Raw genomic sequence first — 15,910 nt, 5'->3', positions numbered from 1 at the left:
AATTTTACTTAACCTGCTGGCCGATCAAGAGAACGTGTCAGATTGGTGACTGATCAATAACATTTTGATAACAGTGTTGCCCACTGTTTCCCCAGTTATCTTCCTTCATCGGTCAAGCTTTTACGACAGTTTTGATATCCCTTCATTCCAACATTATTAATAAATCTTGCAACTTCTGATTTTGACACAATTTTGAACATTCTTGAAAGGCATATTTGGTTCTATTTTCTAAGATGTGTTTGGTTGTCAACATATAAAGAAACCAAAGTATTTTAATGAGTCCACCAAAGAAACTCCTTGGTACTGATCACGGGTTCTGTGGGTCTTTGCGTGGCTGATGTGCCTGACGAAGCGCCGCAACTTCACCTGCACACCTGCCAGGTGTTTCCAGGAGATGGGATCTGTCCTAGGACTCCAGGTTTCTGGTATTCCTTCATCAGGCTCCTTTTCCAGACCTTCTCTTACTGTCAAGTGACCTCAAAGAATCGTGTCCCTTCAATCAAGTGGTTCCTCCAGGTAGGTTCATTCAGAGCAAGGGTCTTCCAGGTGACTGGGTCTTCCTCGGTGCTGGTGCTCTTGGCTCCTTCAAGGGCGCTGATGTTCGTACACCTGTCCTTACAGCTGATGCGGATAATCTATCTCATACAGGATTGATGGCACCTCTCCAGGGCCTTGAGGTGGCGTCTGCACATAGTCCAGGTTTCGGAGCCATATAGAAAAGTTTGGAGGATGACTGCCTTGTAAACGAGGATCTTGGTGTCAGCAGGGATTTTGTGGTCATCAAAGACTCTGGTCCTTAGGTGTCCAAAGGAGGTGCTCAGGGATGGATACAATGTTGGATCGCCACATCAATGTCAGCGTTAGATGAGAGGTCACTCTCCAGAGATGGGAAATGTTCCACGTTTGGTAGGATTTCTACGTCGATCTTAATGGAGGGAGAGACCGGATCTTGCCTGGGGCGGGTTGGCAAAGAACTCGTCTTCTTGAGGTCGAGACCAATTCTTCGGTATGCTTCCGCAAAGGCATCAAGCATGGCTTGGAGATTCTCTTTGGCGAGAGTGGACATGGCATTGTCATCTGCACCCTCTTCCACGAGCGATGCCAGTGTATTTTACTTCTTGGATTTTAACCAGCTGAGGTTGAGGAGATTTCCATCAAGCCTGTAGACAATGTCCACTCCACTGGGGAAGCTTGTTCTTGACAAGGTGAAGGATGGTGGCAATTAAGATGGAGAAAAAGGTGGAGGTGATGACATATCCCTGCTTGACTCCAGTCTTAAGGTTTGTGTCTGATCTCCGTCAGTGAGGGCTGTCACCAACATCTTGTCATGGAGGAGTCAGAAGATGTTAATGAATTTCTCTGGACAGCCGGCCTTTGACAGGGTCTTCCGTAGCACTTCCCGATTGACTGAGTCAAAAGTCTTGGTCAGATCGATGAAGGCCATGTAGAGTGGTTGATGTTGATCCTGGCATTGCATTTGAAGTTGCCGAGCCGTTAAATACATGCCCACTGTTCCACGGTTTTGTCAGAGGCCACACTGGCTTTCTGGAAGGATTGTTTCCAGAGACTGGGTGAAGGCAGCAAGCAAAGATTTGGGTAATGATCTTCCAGGTGATAGAGAGTAGAGAGATTCCTCGTAGTTCCAACAGTCCGCTTTGTCACCTTTCTTAAAGATGGTGGCGACGTTGGTATCTCCGAGGTCAGCAAATTTTTTTTCTCTGTCCCAGATTTTCAGGAACAGCTGGTGGAGATGACGGGTGATCCGTTCTCCTCCAAGTTTGAAAATATCCACTGGAACCCCGTCCACTCCTGCGGCTTTTGAAATCTTCATGAGTTTAACAGTGGCTTTGATTTTTTGCACATTTGATGGGAGTCCAAGGTCATCTTTGATGAGGAGATGGGGGATTTCCTCAAACATGTCGTCATCTATAACTATCGTGGTTTAGGAGTTCCTTGAAGTTTCTCTCTATCAGAGGCTGATGTTTTCTCAGGAAGGTTCTGTCCCTATTCCTCACTGGTTTGAGGTCTAGGGTGTTGGGTCCATATATTATCTTGGTGGCACTGAAGGCAGCACAGGTGTCACGTTGTCAACAAAGAGTTGCAGCTCCTTAGCTTTTTCAGTCCACCATTGGCTCTTGATTTCCCTAGTTCTGCTTTGTACCTCCACCCTTGCTGATTAATGAGCTCTCCTCTTTGCCTTGCTGGTGATGTCGCTTTGCCAGTTGCAGAAAGTTTTCTCTTCTTGTAGATGAGGTCTTGGATGGTGTGGCCATTCTTGTCGAACCAGTCTTGGTGTTTCCTGGTCTTGTAGCCAATGATTTCTTCACAGCTTGAGATGATGGCTGTCTTCAGCCCATTCTAGATTTCCTCCACTTCATTACAATGAACATTCTTGAGATTTTGGTGAAGACATTGTGAGACGTTCACTAGCATGCTTGGCTCTTGAAGCTGCTCAACAGTGATCATTTTTCTGCCCCATTTCTTAATCTTCTTCTACTTCTGGTGGAATTTTATGGACATAGAGAAGTGGATGAGCCGTAGTCTGTCCAGAAGTCACTTGCACTGCTCATTGCTTTGGTGATGAGGGCATCCTTTTGGTCTTGGGATCAGACGATGACTACGACGATCATGTGCCAGTTCTTCGGTCGTGCGTGACTCCAGGAGTCTTGAATTTTGTCTTTTTGGCGGAATAATGTGTTAGTGATGACAAGTTGGTGTTCGGCATATTTAGTGAGCATGAGAACCCTGTTGGAGTTGAAATTCCCAACACACTCCTTTCCAATGGTTCCTTTCGAGAGTTCGGTGTCCTTTCCAACCCTGGCGTTGAAGTCCCCAAGGAGGGTGATCTTATCTTCCTTAGGAATGTTGGAAGTATGGTTCCAGGGTGGAGTAAAAACCTTCTATGGACTCGAGATTGGCATCATGGGTTGGGGCAATCATGGCCGTTGCCTGTTGGTTTTTGGCAAGTTTGAGGCTCACGAGGCTCTCCTTGATGCAAACACGGATCTGAGAGTCGGCTGACGCGTTTGTTCTTTAAGGCGAATCCAATTCCACATGTCCTGGCCTGATCCTCGAGCTTTCTTCTCCAACTTCCCTTTGCCTGCTCTTCCAGTTTCTTGCAGGACAGCGACATCATTGTTGAAGTGCCCGAGCTCACCGGCAACAAGGGCAGTTCCCCGTTCTAGTCGATTGTTTCGCGCATTATCCATCAGGGTTTGTACATTCCAGGTTCTGAAATTGAGTTTAACTTTGATTTTATTTTTTGACCACAGGTAGATGGGCCAGCTGGATGCAGGTTTCCAGCTAAGTTGGAGACAGGGTATTTATATGGAATCTTTCCTAGCCCTTTCCCCATGCAGGGTGAGCAGAGTGGATCCTGAAGAGGGCTGCTCAGTTGTGAGGAAAGCTGCTGAAATGCTCTCCTGTTCCTATTCCAAGACAACTGGATCAAACTCCACCACCCACGTGCCAGTCCAAAACTAAGGCTTCTAGATTGCAGAGCCTTATCCCTGTCACCTCTTGCCGATCACCACAGAGCCCGTCTGTGTGTGTGGGGGTGGCTGTTGGTTTCCTCTAGTTAGGCACCTGGTGCGGGAAATCTTTTAATGTGGGTATGCGTTTGCACATCAGCAGACACTTGGGGCTGGATTCTCCGACCCTGGGGCTATATCCCCACACTAGCGTGAGAACGGTGGCAATAAATGGTGCAAAACGGTCACCGATTCCCCGTTTTGCTGGGGGCTAGCATGACGGCAGCGTCGAGCACCTGGCTCTAGCTGCTGATAGGCCTCGGAGAATTGCCAGGTCCGTGGCCGCACAAGCGCATGGCAGCGACATGCAGCGGCCGCACCGTGCTACATGGCGGAGAACGCTCACGGACCCAACCCACAAAATAGTGCCCCCCCTTTGGCTGGCTCGCACCCTCCCCCACAGTGCCCCCAGCCCCTAATAAAGTCCCCCCCCCTGCCTGCGCATCGGCCCTCCCCCGAATGTGGCGATGCTGGACTGAGTCTGCCGCCACCACACCGAGATCCCGACAGCAAGAGACCACACGCAGCCAACGCTGTCGGGAACCCAGCCGATCGGGGGTGGAGCATTGGGGGGGCAAGCCTCAGGCAATGTCCTGAGGCCGTCGATATGGGGCGCGTCGTACTCCGAGAGTACGCCGCTTTGGAGAGGGCAGAGCATCGCGAAAACGGCCCCGTCCCCGATTTGGCCGGGAACGCTGATTCTCTGGCCGATTGCTGAACGTGATTTTGGCGTCAGCGACCGGAGAATCCAGCCCGTGGTCCATGTCAGAGGGTAGGTCCAGTTCCAGTGGCAAGGGAACCTCGATGATTGGGGATCCCCCTACTGCTGCAGACTTCATGCAACGTCGCAGGCATTGATGCCATACGAGTATCTTCCACCTGCTCCGCCATTGAGGATTAGTTTTGGATTGTACTTTGACTGGCTCCTCCCCTCCAACCTTACTGTCATGGGTGATCCTGCAAGGAGTTTAAGACCCTAGCGGCATTGCACTCGGGATAAACGGAACGTTCAACCCTCTCCACTATGGCAAGGCAAGGTGGCAATCCAAGGAAAGGATATGAATAATAAAAGGATGCTCAAATGAAGGATTGGGCCTGTTCGGGACCAAAAAGAGATCGTGTGGGTGAGGATGGCATGGCTGATGTAGTAAATGATTAGTGTCCATCTACATTCACTATAGCATAGGAACAAAAGAAATAGGAGCAGGAGTAAATCTTGAGCTTGCCCCACCATTCCTTCTGACTCAACTCCACCTCCCACCTGTTGCCCAAATTGCTTGATTCCATTAGAGGCCAAAAATCTGTCTCTCTTAGCCTTACATATATTGAATGATAAGAGCATTTACAACCTTTGGGGAGTAGGCAATTTCAAAGATTCACAACCCTCTGACTGAAGAAATTTCTCTTTAATCTCAGTCCTAAATTATTGACTCACCGTTCTGAGACTACGAAGCAAAGAACACTGCCAATCTCAAAATAAAGAAGAACGCAGCAGATAAATGAATAATTTATAAGTTGACTGTACTCAAAATAGAAAACTCACCTGAACCAGTTGGGATCATAGAATTTACAGTGCAGAAAGGGGCCATTTGGTCCATCAAGTCTGCACTGGCCCTTGTAAAGAGCACCCTACTTACGCCCACACCTCCACCCTATCCCCTAACTTTTATTTTCTTTGTACACTCAGGGCAATTTATCATGGCCGATCCACCTAACCTACAGATCTTTGGACTGTGGGACGAAACCAGTTCATCCACACAGACACGGGGGGAACGTGTCGACTCCGCATAGTGACCCAAGCTGGGAATCGAACTTGGGACACTGGAGCTGTGAAGCAACAGTGCTAACCACTGTGCTATCGTGCTGCCCTGTATCCTGAGTTGCTTGACAATAAAGTATTGGAGAATGATACGACCATCAATTCACGTGAAACAAGTAGTAGATGTAAACTGTGGCTTTAATCCACTAGAACAGTGCCTGCCTGCGACTGCTCTGCTACTGAGAGCCGCCTACAGGGCTACTGCTGTTTATACCTCCCCTCGTGGGGAGGAGCCAGGGGCGGAGCCCACAAAGGCACCAACATGATACATCACAGGTAATATCTTATTACCTGGTCCATAGGTAGAGCCCTTATGGGAAACATGAAATTAAATTTAAATCGCTTATTGTCACAAGTAGGCTTCAAATGAAGTTACTGTGAAAATCCCCTAGTCGCCACATTCCGGCGCCTGTTCGGGGAGGCTGGTATAGGAATTGAACCGTGCTGCTGGCCTACCTTGGTCTGCTTTCAAAGCCAGCGATTTAGCCCTGTGCTAAACCAGCCCCTATTACATATATGGTGAAAGGTTACTGCAATACGTTCACCACATTCACCCCCTGTTAAAAAAATGAAGTCCGGCAGGGGCGAAGGGTTCACAAGTTCAGCCTGTCCGGCGCCCGAATCGTGCGCTGTGATTGCTGAAGCTCTGGTATTGCAGCTGATCCGGGCGTCGAACTCATCCGTGCGAGCATGGGTAGTGAAGTTGCCAGTGCGGGTACAGACGTGTCTTCTGGAGCTTTGTTCCTGTAGGTCAGTGAACGGGGAATGGGGGGGGCGGGGGGTGTGGGTGCTATGTAGGGCCGGGGGCGCTGGTAAGCGTCGGTTGGGCGGGGTAAGTTGGGGTGACAGTGGTAGTGGAACATGCGGGCGCTAGGTCCCGGAGTGAAACCGTATCCCGTCAGCCGTCAGGGTCTTCTATGTATGCGTCCTGGGGGTTGGTGTGTAGAAGCTGGACCCTCTCAACCAGGGGGTCTGACTTATGGCTCCTGGCGTGTTTGCGGAGTAGGATGGGCCCCGGTGTCTTCAGCCAGGATGGAAGCGGGGCGCCGGAGGTGAATTTCCTGGGAAAAACAAACAGGTGGTCATGAGGGGTCTCGTTTGTGTCCGTGCAAAGGAGGGGCCTAATAGAGTGCAGTGCGTCGGGGAGGACCTCCTGCCAGAGGGAGACTGGGAGATTCCTAGACCGTAGGGCCAGGAGGACGGCCTTCTAAACCATTGCGTTCTCCCTCTCCACGTGCCCATTTCCCCGGGGGTTATAACTGGTAGTCCTGCTCGAGGCAATGCCCTCACCGTGCAGGTACTGACGCAGTTCGTCACTCATGAACGATGAGCCCTGGTCACTGTGAACATACGTGCGGAAACCAAACAGGGTGAAGACACTATGTAGGACTTTAATGACGGTGGCAGCAGTCATGTCGGGGCAGGGGATTGCAAAGGGGAAGCGGGAGAATTCGTCAATGATGTTGAGGAAATCTGTGCTGCGGTTGGTGGAGAGGAGGGGCCCTTTGAAATCGATACTGAGGCGCTCAAAGGGCCGGGATGCCTTTACCAGGTGGGCCTTATCCAGTCGATAGAAGTGCGGCTTACACTCCGCACAGATCAGGCAGTCCCTGGTCATGGCCCTGACCTCCTCAGTGGAGTAGGGCAGGTTGCGGGCGTTGATGTAGTGGAGAAGCCGGGTGACCCCCGGGTGGCAGGGGTCATCGTGGATAGCCCGGAGTCGGTCATCTTGCGCGCCGACGTGGAACAGGGCATCTGGGGGCTCGTTAAGCTTCCCAGGGCGATATACTATATCGTAATTATAGGTGGGGAGTTCGTTCCTCCACCTCAAGATCGTATCATTCTTGATTTTGCCCCGCTGCATATTACCGAACATGAAAGCTACTGATCGTTGGTCGCAGACGAGGGTAAACTTCCTACCAGCGAGGTAGTGCCTCCAGTGCCGCACGGCTTCCACGATGGCTTGAGCTTCTTTTTCGACCAAGGAGTGTCGACTTTCAGAGGCGATGAGGGTACGAGAAAAAAATGCTGCTGGCCTGCCTGCCTGATTGAGGGTAGCGGTGAGGGCGACCTCTGATGCGTCGCTCTCCACCTGGAAGGGGACGGACTGGTCCACCGCGCGCATTGCTGCTTTGGCGATATCCGCCTTGATGCAGCTGAAGGCCTGGCGGGCCTCGGCCGCCAGTGGGAAGGTGGTGGCCTTGATCAGTGGGTGGGCTTTGTCCACATAGTTGGGGACCCACTGGGCATAATAGGAAAAGAACCCGAGGCAACTTTTCAGGGCCTTGGGTTGTGGGGAAGGGGGAGTTGCAGTAGGGGGCGCATACGGTTGGGGTCGGGTCCTAGAACCCCATTTCCCACGACGTAGCTGAGGATGGCTAGTCTGGTTATGCGGAAAACGCATTACTCCTTGATGTAAGTGAGGTTAAGGGTTTGGACGGTTTGGAGAAATCTTTGGAGGTTGGCGTCGTGGTCCTGCTGATCATGGCCGCAGATGGTGACGTTGTCCAAGTACGGAAATGTGGCCCGCAGCCCGTACTGGTCCACCATTCAGTCCATGGCTATTTGAAAGACCGAAACCCCGTTTGTGACGCCGAAGGGGACCCGGAGGAAATGGAAGAGCCGGACGTCTGCCTTAAAGGCCGTGTAGTGGCGGTCCCCGGGCGGATTGGCAGCTGGTGGCACGCAGACTTCAGATCCACCGCGGAGAACACCCGGTAGTGTGCGATCTGGTTTACCATGTCTGCAATCCGGGGAAGGGGGTACGCATCGAGGTGCGTAAACCGGTTAATGGTTTGGCTGTAATCTGCAAGCATCCGCTTCTTTCCCCCGGTCCTGACGACCACTACCTGAGCTTACTGGTGGCGACTGGCTTACAGTCGACGGTGAGATTTGCGAAGAGCAGGGAAGGGTCGACTTTTAGTGTTGCGAGGCTATATGCGGTGAGTGTGGGTAGGGACCCACCGAATTTCAGTTAGGCTCTTGAGATTAGAGGAAATCCAGTCGCAACAGGAGAGGAGCGCAGAGGTCGGTGAGTATATATAATTTAAAATCGTTGTACTGGGCGCCCTGTATTGCTAGGGGTGCGATAGTGCACCCCCGGATCCGCACCGAGTGCGACCCAGAAGCGACGGAGATGGTTTGGTGCGCCGGGAAGATTGGGAGCGAGCAGCATCTTACCATGTCTGGATGAATAAAGCACTCCGTGCTCCCGGAGTTGAACAGGCAAGGTATTTCATGTCCATTTACCCGGACTGTCATCATAGAGCTCCGGAGGTGTTTGGGTCCTGACTGGTCCAGGGTGACCGCGCTGAGTTGCGGGTAGCGGCATGGTCAGAGGTGCTGGGGTGGTCCCAAGATGGCTGCCCCCATCGGTTGCACGTGTCGGGCAGCGTTGCAGATGGCAGCCAAGATGGCGGCCCCGTCGGTCGCACATGTCGGGCGGCAAGGAAGATGGCGTCCAAAATGGTGGCCCCCACGAGTCACACGTGGCGGGACATGTGGGCAAGGATGGCCAAGGTGCCGGCCCCCATGAGTCACACATGTTGTGCGGGCTTGGAGATGGCTGCCCCCACGGACAGCACAAGGCCGATGACGCGTCCGGGGGCGGAGCCAGCAGGCAAGCTGCTACACTGCGGGATCTGCGGGCCTGTGAGTCTGAGGGTCGGGCCTGCGATTTTGAGGGTTTGGACCTGGCCAGGCAAACCTTAGCTAAATGTCTTTTTTGCCGCAGTCGCTGCAGTTCGCGTTCTGGGCCGGGCAGCGCTGCCTGGGGTGCTGATGCTGGCCGCAGAAATAGCAGGGTAGCCCCCCATGTTGGGCGGAAGCCGCGCGGCACAGGCCTGGGGTATTCTTTAGTCGGGAGTCCACGAGGGGGTCGCGAGATCAGACGGGAACATGTTGAGGCCTAGGAACGCTACTTCTAGGGATGAGGCTAGCTTTACCATCTCTTCCAGGTCCAGGGCACCCTTCTCGAGTAGGCGCTGTCTCACATAGTTGGACCTGACTCCAGCCACGTAGGCGTCCCGGACAGCGAGGTCCATATGTTGAGTGGTAGTTACAACTTCGCACAAGGACTTTGAGGTCGCATAGGTACTCTTCCAGCGATTCCACGGGGCGTTGGCGGCGAGTAGTGAGGAGATGCCGCGCGTTCACCTCATTCACAGGTCTTACATATAGGCGCTTCAGCATTGCGAGGGCGTCTGCATGAATGGAGGCTTCCTCGAGTTGTACAGAGATTCGATGGCTCACCCGGACGTGGAGGAGGCTCAGCTTCTGATCGTCAGAGACGAAAGGCGAGGAGGAGGCAGCGAGGTAGGCCTCGAAACAGCAGAGCCAGTGCGAAAAAATCCCTTTGGCCTCCGCGGCTTGTGGGTCGAGTTCCAGTCAGTCAGGTTTGAGGACAGATTCCATAGTGGTGTTGTAGTCAATTAAATTGATGCGACCATCAATTCACGCGAAACAGAGAGTAGATGCAAACTGTGGCTTTAATTTACTAGAACAGTGCCTGCCTGCGACTGCTCTGCTACTGAGAGCCGCCTACAGAGCTACTGCTCTTTATACCTCCCCTCAAGGGGAGGAGCCAGGGGCAGAGCCCACAAAGGCACCAACATGATACATCACAGGTAATACCTTACAATGGTCCATAGGTGGAGCCCTCATGGGCAACAGTGTGGTACAGTTACATATATGGTGAATGGTTACTGCAATACGGTCACCACAGAGAAGTAACGCCAGCAATGCCTTCCCAAGATCCCCCAAATCTGGTCACAAGAAAGAAGACTGCAGTGTCCTCTCCCAAGCCAACATGCCTCACACTAATCACTCAAAACTAGTTCTGCCAGATGGGACATGTCGATCATATTCCTGATGCCAGGCTCTTGATTACCCGGAACTTGGTTGCAGCAGGCGACTCCCAGGAGGACAGCAGAACCGCTTTAGGGACATTCTCAAAGCATCCCTGAAGAGATCAAACATCCCTCTCAATTCATGGGAGTCCCTGGCTTGTGATTGATCTAAATGGAGCAGATTCCTTCTGGAAGGCATCGAACACATCGATACACATTTTCGGGAACACAAAGTCAAGATAATGGGGCGATTGCATTAACTTCCAATTGCCTGTACTGCCTGATCCTTCAAGGACCTCCTGCCCTGAGTCTGCAGGTCTTGCATTGAGCTTATTAAACATCTCAAAACCCATCAAACCAGAGATGAAGCAAGTTATCCTTAATCCCGAGAGGCTGTCTCAGAGAAGAATAAGGTCATTGCGATCACTGCGCATCTTGATACATCTGAAAGACTTGGATTTGGTATAAAGGGTAGAATTTCAAATGAAAGTTGAATGCAGATGGCATGAATCTCTGAAATGTAGTAAACAGTGAAGGGACTTTGGGAGGACAAATACAAACTTGTGAAATGGGCAGACATGGGGCAGAGCAGTGTGAAGTGAAGTATTTTGTACGGGAGAGTCAGGACAGACAATATAAAATGGCACAACCTCAAAGCTAGTGCGGAAAAAGAGCAATCTGGGGCTGACTTATGCAGAGTTGCCAACTAGCACGGATTTTCCATATTTCTTACGGAAAATCCATTCGAATACAGAAGTACGCTTTTTCTCATTGAAATATGCAAAAGGAGACAGCTGATTTGCAAGCCGCCTCCTGAGACACGTTACTTGGTTTCCTTGGCGACAGGGCCCCATGCAGACCGCCCCCCCCATCTCCGCCCCGCACACTAACAGCGCATGCAAGGCCTCTGCGTGGGGCCCTGTTGCCAAGGAAACCAATACACCCTCCTATGCCTCATGTGCGAGACCACGCGAAGGGATCCTGACCTTCGCGCCCTGTCTGAGGCATCAAGGTGCCTGGATTTTATTGGGATGAAAAAAATCACGTCGCAGGAGGGTGGACTACAGCAAGTGGACTCAACACTAGCTCTATCACTGATCTTTGTGGAGCACTGTTATGTATTTAAAGAAATGAAAGTGCTGGAAATACTCAGGCCAGGCAGCATCAATGGGGAGAGAAGCAGAGTTAACATTTCAGAATTGTTGAAAGGTCAATGATCTGAAATTTTAACTCTACTTCCCTCTTTCTTTACTGATGGAGTACAGCTGATGTTCTTAAGTTTCAGCAGGATTCAGTTCATAAATCCTTGTTTTACTTATGGAAAGTGTGCTTTTTGCTGTGAGCATGAAAGAAAAATGCTGAAAAAGTAAACCTGACTCATCATGCATCTATTTAACCATACCTTCTGCTTTCTACTTTCTTGTGGCCATTCTTTTCTTTGTGCTCTTTTACCTTTATTATCATAAACCCTAATTTGAATCTATTAGTGCTACTTCATGAAGATATGTTTTGAAAGAGAGAAATGCGCTGGATTCCTTTTATCTATATACAGTTTCTTGTAAGAATTCAATTAAGTTAATCAAGCGTTCAGAACAATTTTGAACTTTGTGTAAAAAGACGAATGTTTAGTTCACATTTTGTATTCTTAGATTTGCTGAATGTTTGAAACTTAATTTGAAAACACCCACTCATGGTGATGTACATGTATGAAGCATTGGATTTTCATTTTCCATTTGTGTTTTCGATTTGTGCAATAAAGGTGTAAAGCTGTACTTCAGATTATTGGGCATTTTTCCTTTGAAATTAAAATCTGAATTTTACTGCCAAAATACAGATTTTTTTTGGTATCTGGAATACTGATTTCTGTTGGGGAAGGTTGGCAGCTCTGCGTATGGAAATCTTTGAAGGCTGTAAGATAGTTTAAGAAGATTAAATTGTCTTCCCTCTCAGGTGCACATAAAATATCTTATTACATTATTTGAAGAAGAGCAGGGGAAATCTCCCAGTGTCCTGGACAATATTTATTCCTCAAAATCACTAAACATTGATAATCTGTAAAGCATTTTGGGTCATCTTGAGATTATGCTAAATCAATGTAAGTCTCTTTCTTTATATGACCAAAGACGCCTTTGTGTTATCCTAGTAATCATTTTCTTGATCTCCACATTTTGGCATTCGTTAGTAATATATCTGCCACACACTCAGTTGCAACTTACGAAAAGCAAAACTGTCTTAATAAAATCATCCAGCAGGCAAAAAGCTAGCGTAAAAGAATTTCCAATGCACCATTAGTTAAATCTGAAAGGGAAATTACAAACCCTGTCTGAACAGCTTCTTCCACTTGTAACCAGAAGAGAGTGTGGGATGATGGGAATATGGGATGTGAGAAAGAGGATGAGGTATGAGGACCATCATTTTTGATAGCTTCAAACCTGCCACTGGCCACCACCTCATAAAGGCCATCTCAATAATGGCGCGCACCACCTCCTCCACGGTGGTTGACTTCTGTCATTGATTTCTTTGGCTATCTGTTCCCACTGCATTTTGAGCCAGTGCCTGGAGGATTTCCTACAAATATAAGACGTCTTTCCTGCTTTGAGCTTTCTCCATGGAAGAAATGTCTGAAAATCTTCTACCTCTCGTGTTGTGCCATTCACCACTTTTCCAGCTCAGACTAATTTCCTGGGTGACTATCACCACCTGGGTGGATAGGGAGCAGCTGTTCCCCTTAGTTGAAGGGTCAGTTATAAGGGGGCACAAGTTCAAGGTCAGGGGTAGGAGGTTTGGGGGGGGGGGGGGGGGGATTTGAGAAAAAGGGTTTTTGCCCAGAGGTGGTGATGGTCTGGAATGCACTGCCTGGGAGGGTGGTAGAGGCGGGCTGCTTCACATACTTTAAAATGTACCTGGATGAGCACTTGGCATGTCATAACATTCAAGGCTACGGGCTAAGTGCTGGAAAATGGGATTAGTTAGGCAGGTCAGAGGCTGGATTCTCTGCTGGTGGGATTCTCCGTTGCACCGGCAGTGCACCCACGCCCTCGGACTTCCCGACAGCATGGGGTTGCCCACTATGGGAAACCCCATTGGCCGGCTGGTGGGACGGAGAATCCCGCTGCAAGCAGGGGAGCGTCACACCAGAAATCTGTTGCGGCAGGGCAGACTTTCCCACCCCAGGTGTTTTTCATGCGTCGGTGCAGACTCGATGGGCCGAAGGGCCTCTTCCATCTGTATTATTTTGTGATTCTGCTCCAGTCATTTAACGCACTGCCCCTTTGAAAGATGCAAGTTAGCTTTAAGCAGTACAGTTTGAGTTTAGCTGGTGCTAGCCACTCGTCAAATTGGCCTCCGCTGATGCTTTCCACCTATTAACAGCATAATTATCGCTGGCTGGTTACTGAAACCATACAAATCAGCGGGCAGCATAAAGTTGACCTACTACCTCCATTGCAATGAACAGTCATGGAATAATTGAGCATTGCATCCCTGGCATCTGTTTTTGCGGAAGCAATCCATTTCAGCCCCCATTAAGTTTAATCTTGTGAAAGTATTCATGGTCCTTTTTCAAAAAAATGACCTTCCCAAGCACCAGATTAAGACAGTTTACATATAAATAGTGGAAGATGACTAATGGCACATGCATGGAATGGCTGGGGAATACTTGAGGTTCTGCATGAAAAGGTTAAGGGCATGGAGAAACGTGGATGTGCTGTAATTTGAAATATGACATTCAAACCGAAGTTCTAATTATAACCAATACTTGCTTTTAATTTTTACAGATTTCAGCTGGAAAAGTTGCCATTTTAAATTTCCTCTAAAGCCTCCTGTGTGAAGTACCCTGCAACATTTTAGCACAATGAAAAGGGTATAAAATGCCAGTCGCCGCTGGATGTGATCCCAGACATTGACGGAGTGAGTCATTAGAAAGAGAGAAACCCCCACTTGCGCATACCAGACACAAGGTACACTAACAACTCATTCAGAGAGTAAGACTGGACATGACGGGCTGAATGGCCCTTTCCATAACAATTCTGCGAACTCACCAAGCCTCACTCAACGTATCCTCCCAAACCCAGACCCTCTACCACCTAGAAGGACCAGGGTATCAGATGCATGAGAACACCACCACAGGCAAGTTTCCCTCCAAGTCGCACACCACCCTGACTTGCAACTATATCAACGTCATTGGGTCAAAAGCGGGTGGTGAGTCTTTGGAATGCTCTTCCTCAAAAGGCAGTTCAAGCAGTCTTTGAACATGTTTAAGCCAGAGGTAGATAGATTCTTGATAATCAAGGGGGTAAAAGGTTATTTGGGGTAGGTGAGAGGTTGCAAGCAAATCAGCCATGATCTTGTTGAATAGCGGAGCAGGCTCAAGGGGCCAAATGGCCGACATCAGCTCCTAATTCATATGTTCGTATGTGCAACAAATGCAGACCTTTGCCAGTGACACTGACATACCAAGAATGAATATAAAAATAAAACAGCCAGAACAGGCCACTGTAGATGAAAGTTCTGTTAACCCAAAACTGTTCCTCAGTCCCTAATGCATCGACCTGTTTCCAGTGTGACAATGTTGCATCTCTCATACCAGCCGTTCTATAACTCCTTGGTAAATTAGCAATTTAGCAGCAAACTAGGGACTGGTTTATGTTTTGGATCAGTGTCCACCAGGGACAAGATTGACATTGTCCAACCTCGTACCATCCTAACAGTTTCCATTTAGTCCCATTCCTTTGACCTTTCTCCAAACCTCATCAACTTTTTTTAATGTTAAAAATGTTTGTCCACTTCTCCTTTAGACGAAGAGAGAGCATGAAGCATGATGAAGAGATGGGGACGGGGGTCATAATCTGTCCCAATGGATCGCTAAAAAACAGATTTATCTCAGTGATGTTCGTGAGACTTGACTGTGTTCAAACTGCACATTTCCCTACTTTACAATATGAAATGAAAAAATGAAAATTGCTTATTGTCACGAGTAGGCTTCAATGAAGTTACTGTGAAAAGCCCCTAGTCGCCACATTCCGGCGCCTGTCCGGGGAGGCTGGTACGGGAATCGAACCGTGCTGCTGGCCTGCTTGGTCTGCTTTAAAAGCCAGCGATTTAGCCTGGTGAGCTAAACCAGCCCCTTAATAGTGACTACATTTCAAATATATACTTAAATGGCTGTGAAGTACGTTGGGAAATTCGGAGGTCATGACAGACACTACAAATGAAAGCTTTTACTTTCCTTCTCACAATCGCCTGCTCATACCACATACAAATTCAAAGGCAGAACATGTGCCATTCCCACACGCACAACTTACTTCCTGACTGTAGGGAAACTGGAATTGGGCATCCATCTGTAAAACAAAAGTATCATGCATCATCTGCCCACAATAAAATTCTACAGTTGACCTCAAACAAGGCTGGCATGTTTTTATAATAGCTATTACCCTAAACTTACTTTAACCAAGTAAGAACAACATTTGGGACTATAAGTCAGTAACCATGAGGAAGATTTTGAACATTTTTGTAAATGGATATTGACCCCACCTAAGAGGCTCCTTCTGCACCTTTACGTGACAAGCCCAAGATCCTAGAAAGCAATTTATCGAAGCATTTGCAATATTCAAGTGTGGAGTGTGAAATGCTAGAATGGTCATATGAATAACATTTCAAATTGGCAATGTAACAGCACAAATGTAGGTTTGAAATGAGTACACACCTTTCCCTTC

At 48.9% G+C, this 15,910-nt stretch overlaps 1 protein-coding gene across 11 annotated transcripts in view; it reads right to left on the bottom strand.

Moving 5' to 3' along the window:
* mta3 (metastasis associated 1 family, member 3) overlaps nt 1-15,910 on the bottom strand; it is a 459,196-nt gene that overhangs the window by 130,485 nt on the left and 312,801 nt on the right. For 8 of the 11 annotated variants that reach the window (XM_038812864.1, XM_038812860.1, XM_038812831.1 and 5 more), the window contains one exon: nt 15,500-15,535. The exons of the other annotated variants lie outside the window; for them this stretch is intronic. In XM_038812864.1, the coding sequence (XP_038668792.1) occupies nt 15,500-15,535 (36 nt within the window). The remainder of the gene's footprint in view (nt 1-15,499; nt 15,536-15,910) is intronic. 11 annotated transcript variants of the gene reach the window in all.

The sequence above is a fragment of the Scyliorhinus canicula genome, chromosome 1, assembly GCF_902713615.1.
Source record: "Scyliorhinus canicula chromosome 1, sScyCan1.1, whole genome shotgun sequence".
NCBI lineage: Eukaryota > Metazoa > Chordata > Chondrichthyes > Carcharhiniformes > Scyliorhinidae > Scyliorhinus > Scyliorhinus canicula.
The sequence above is the reverse complement of the archived record's forward strand: the minus strand, read 5'-3'. Positions and strand labels throughout refer to the sequence as shown.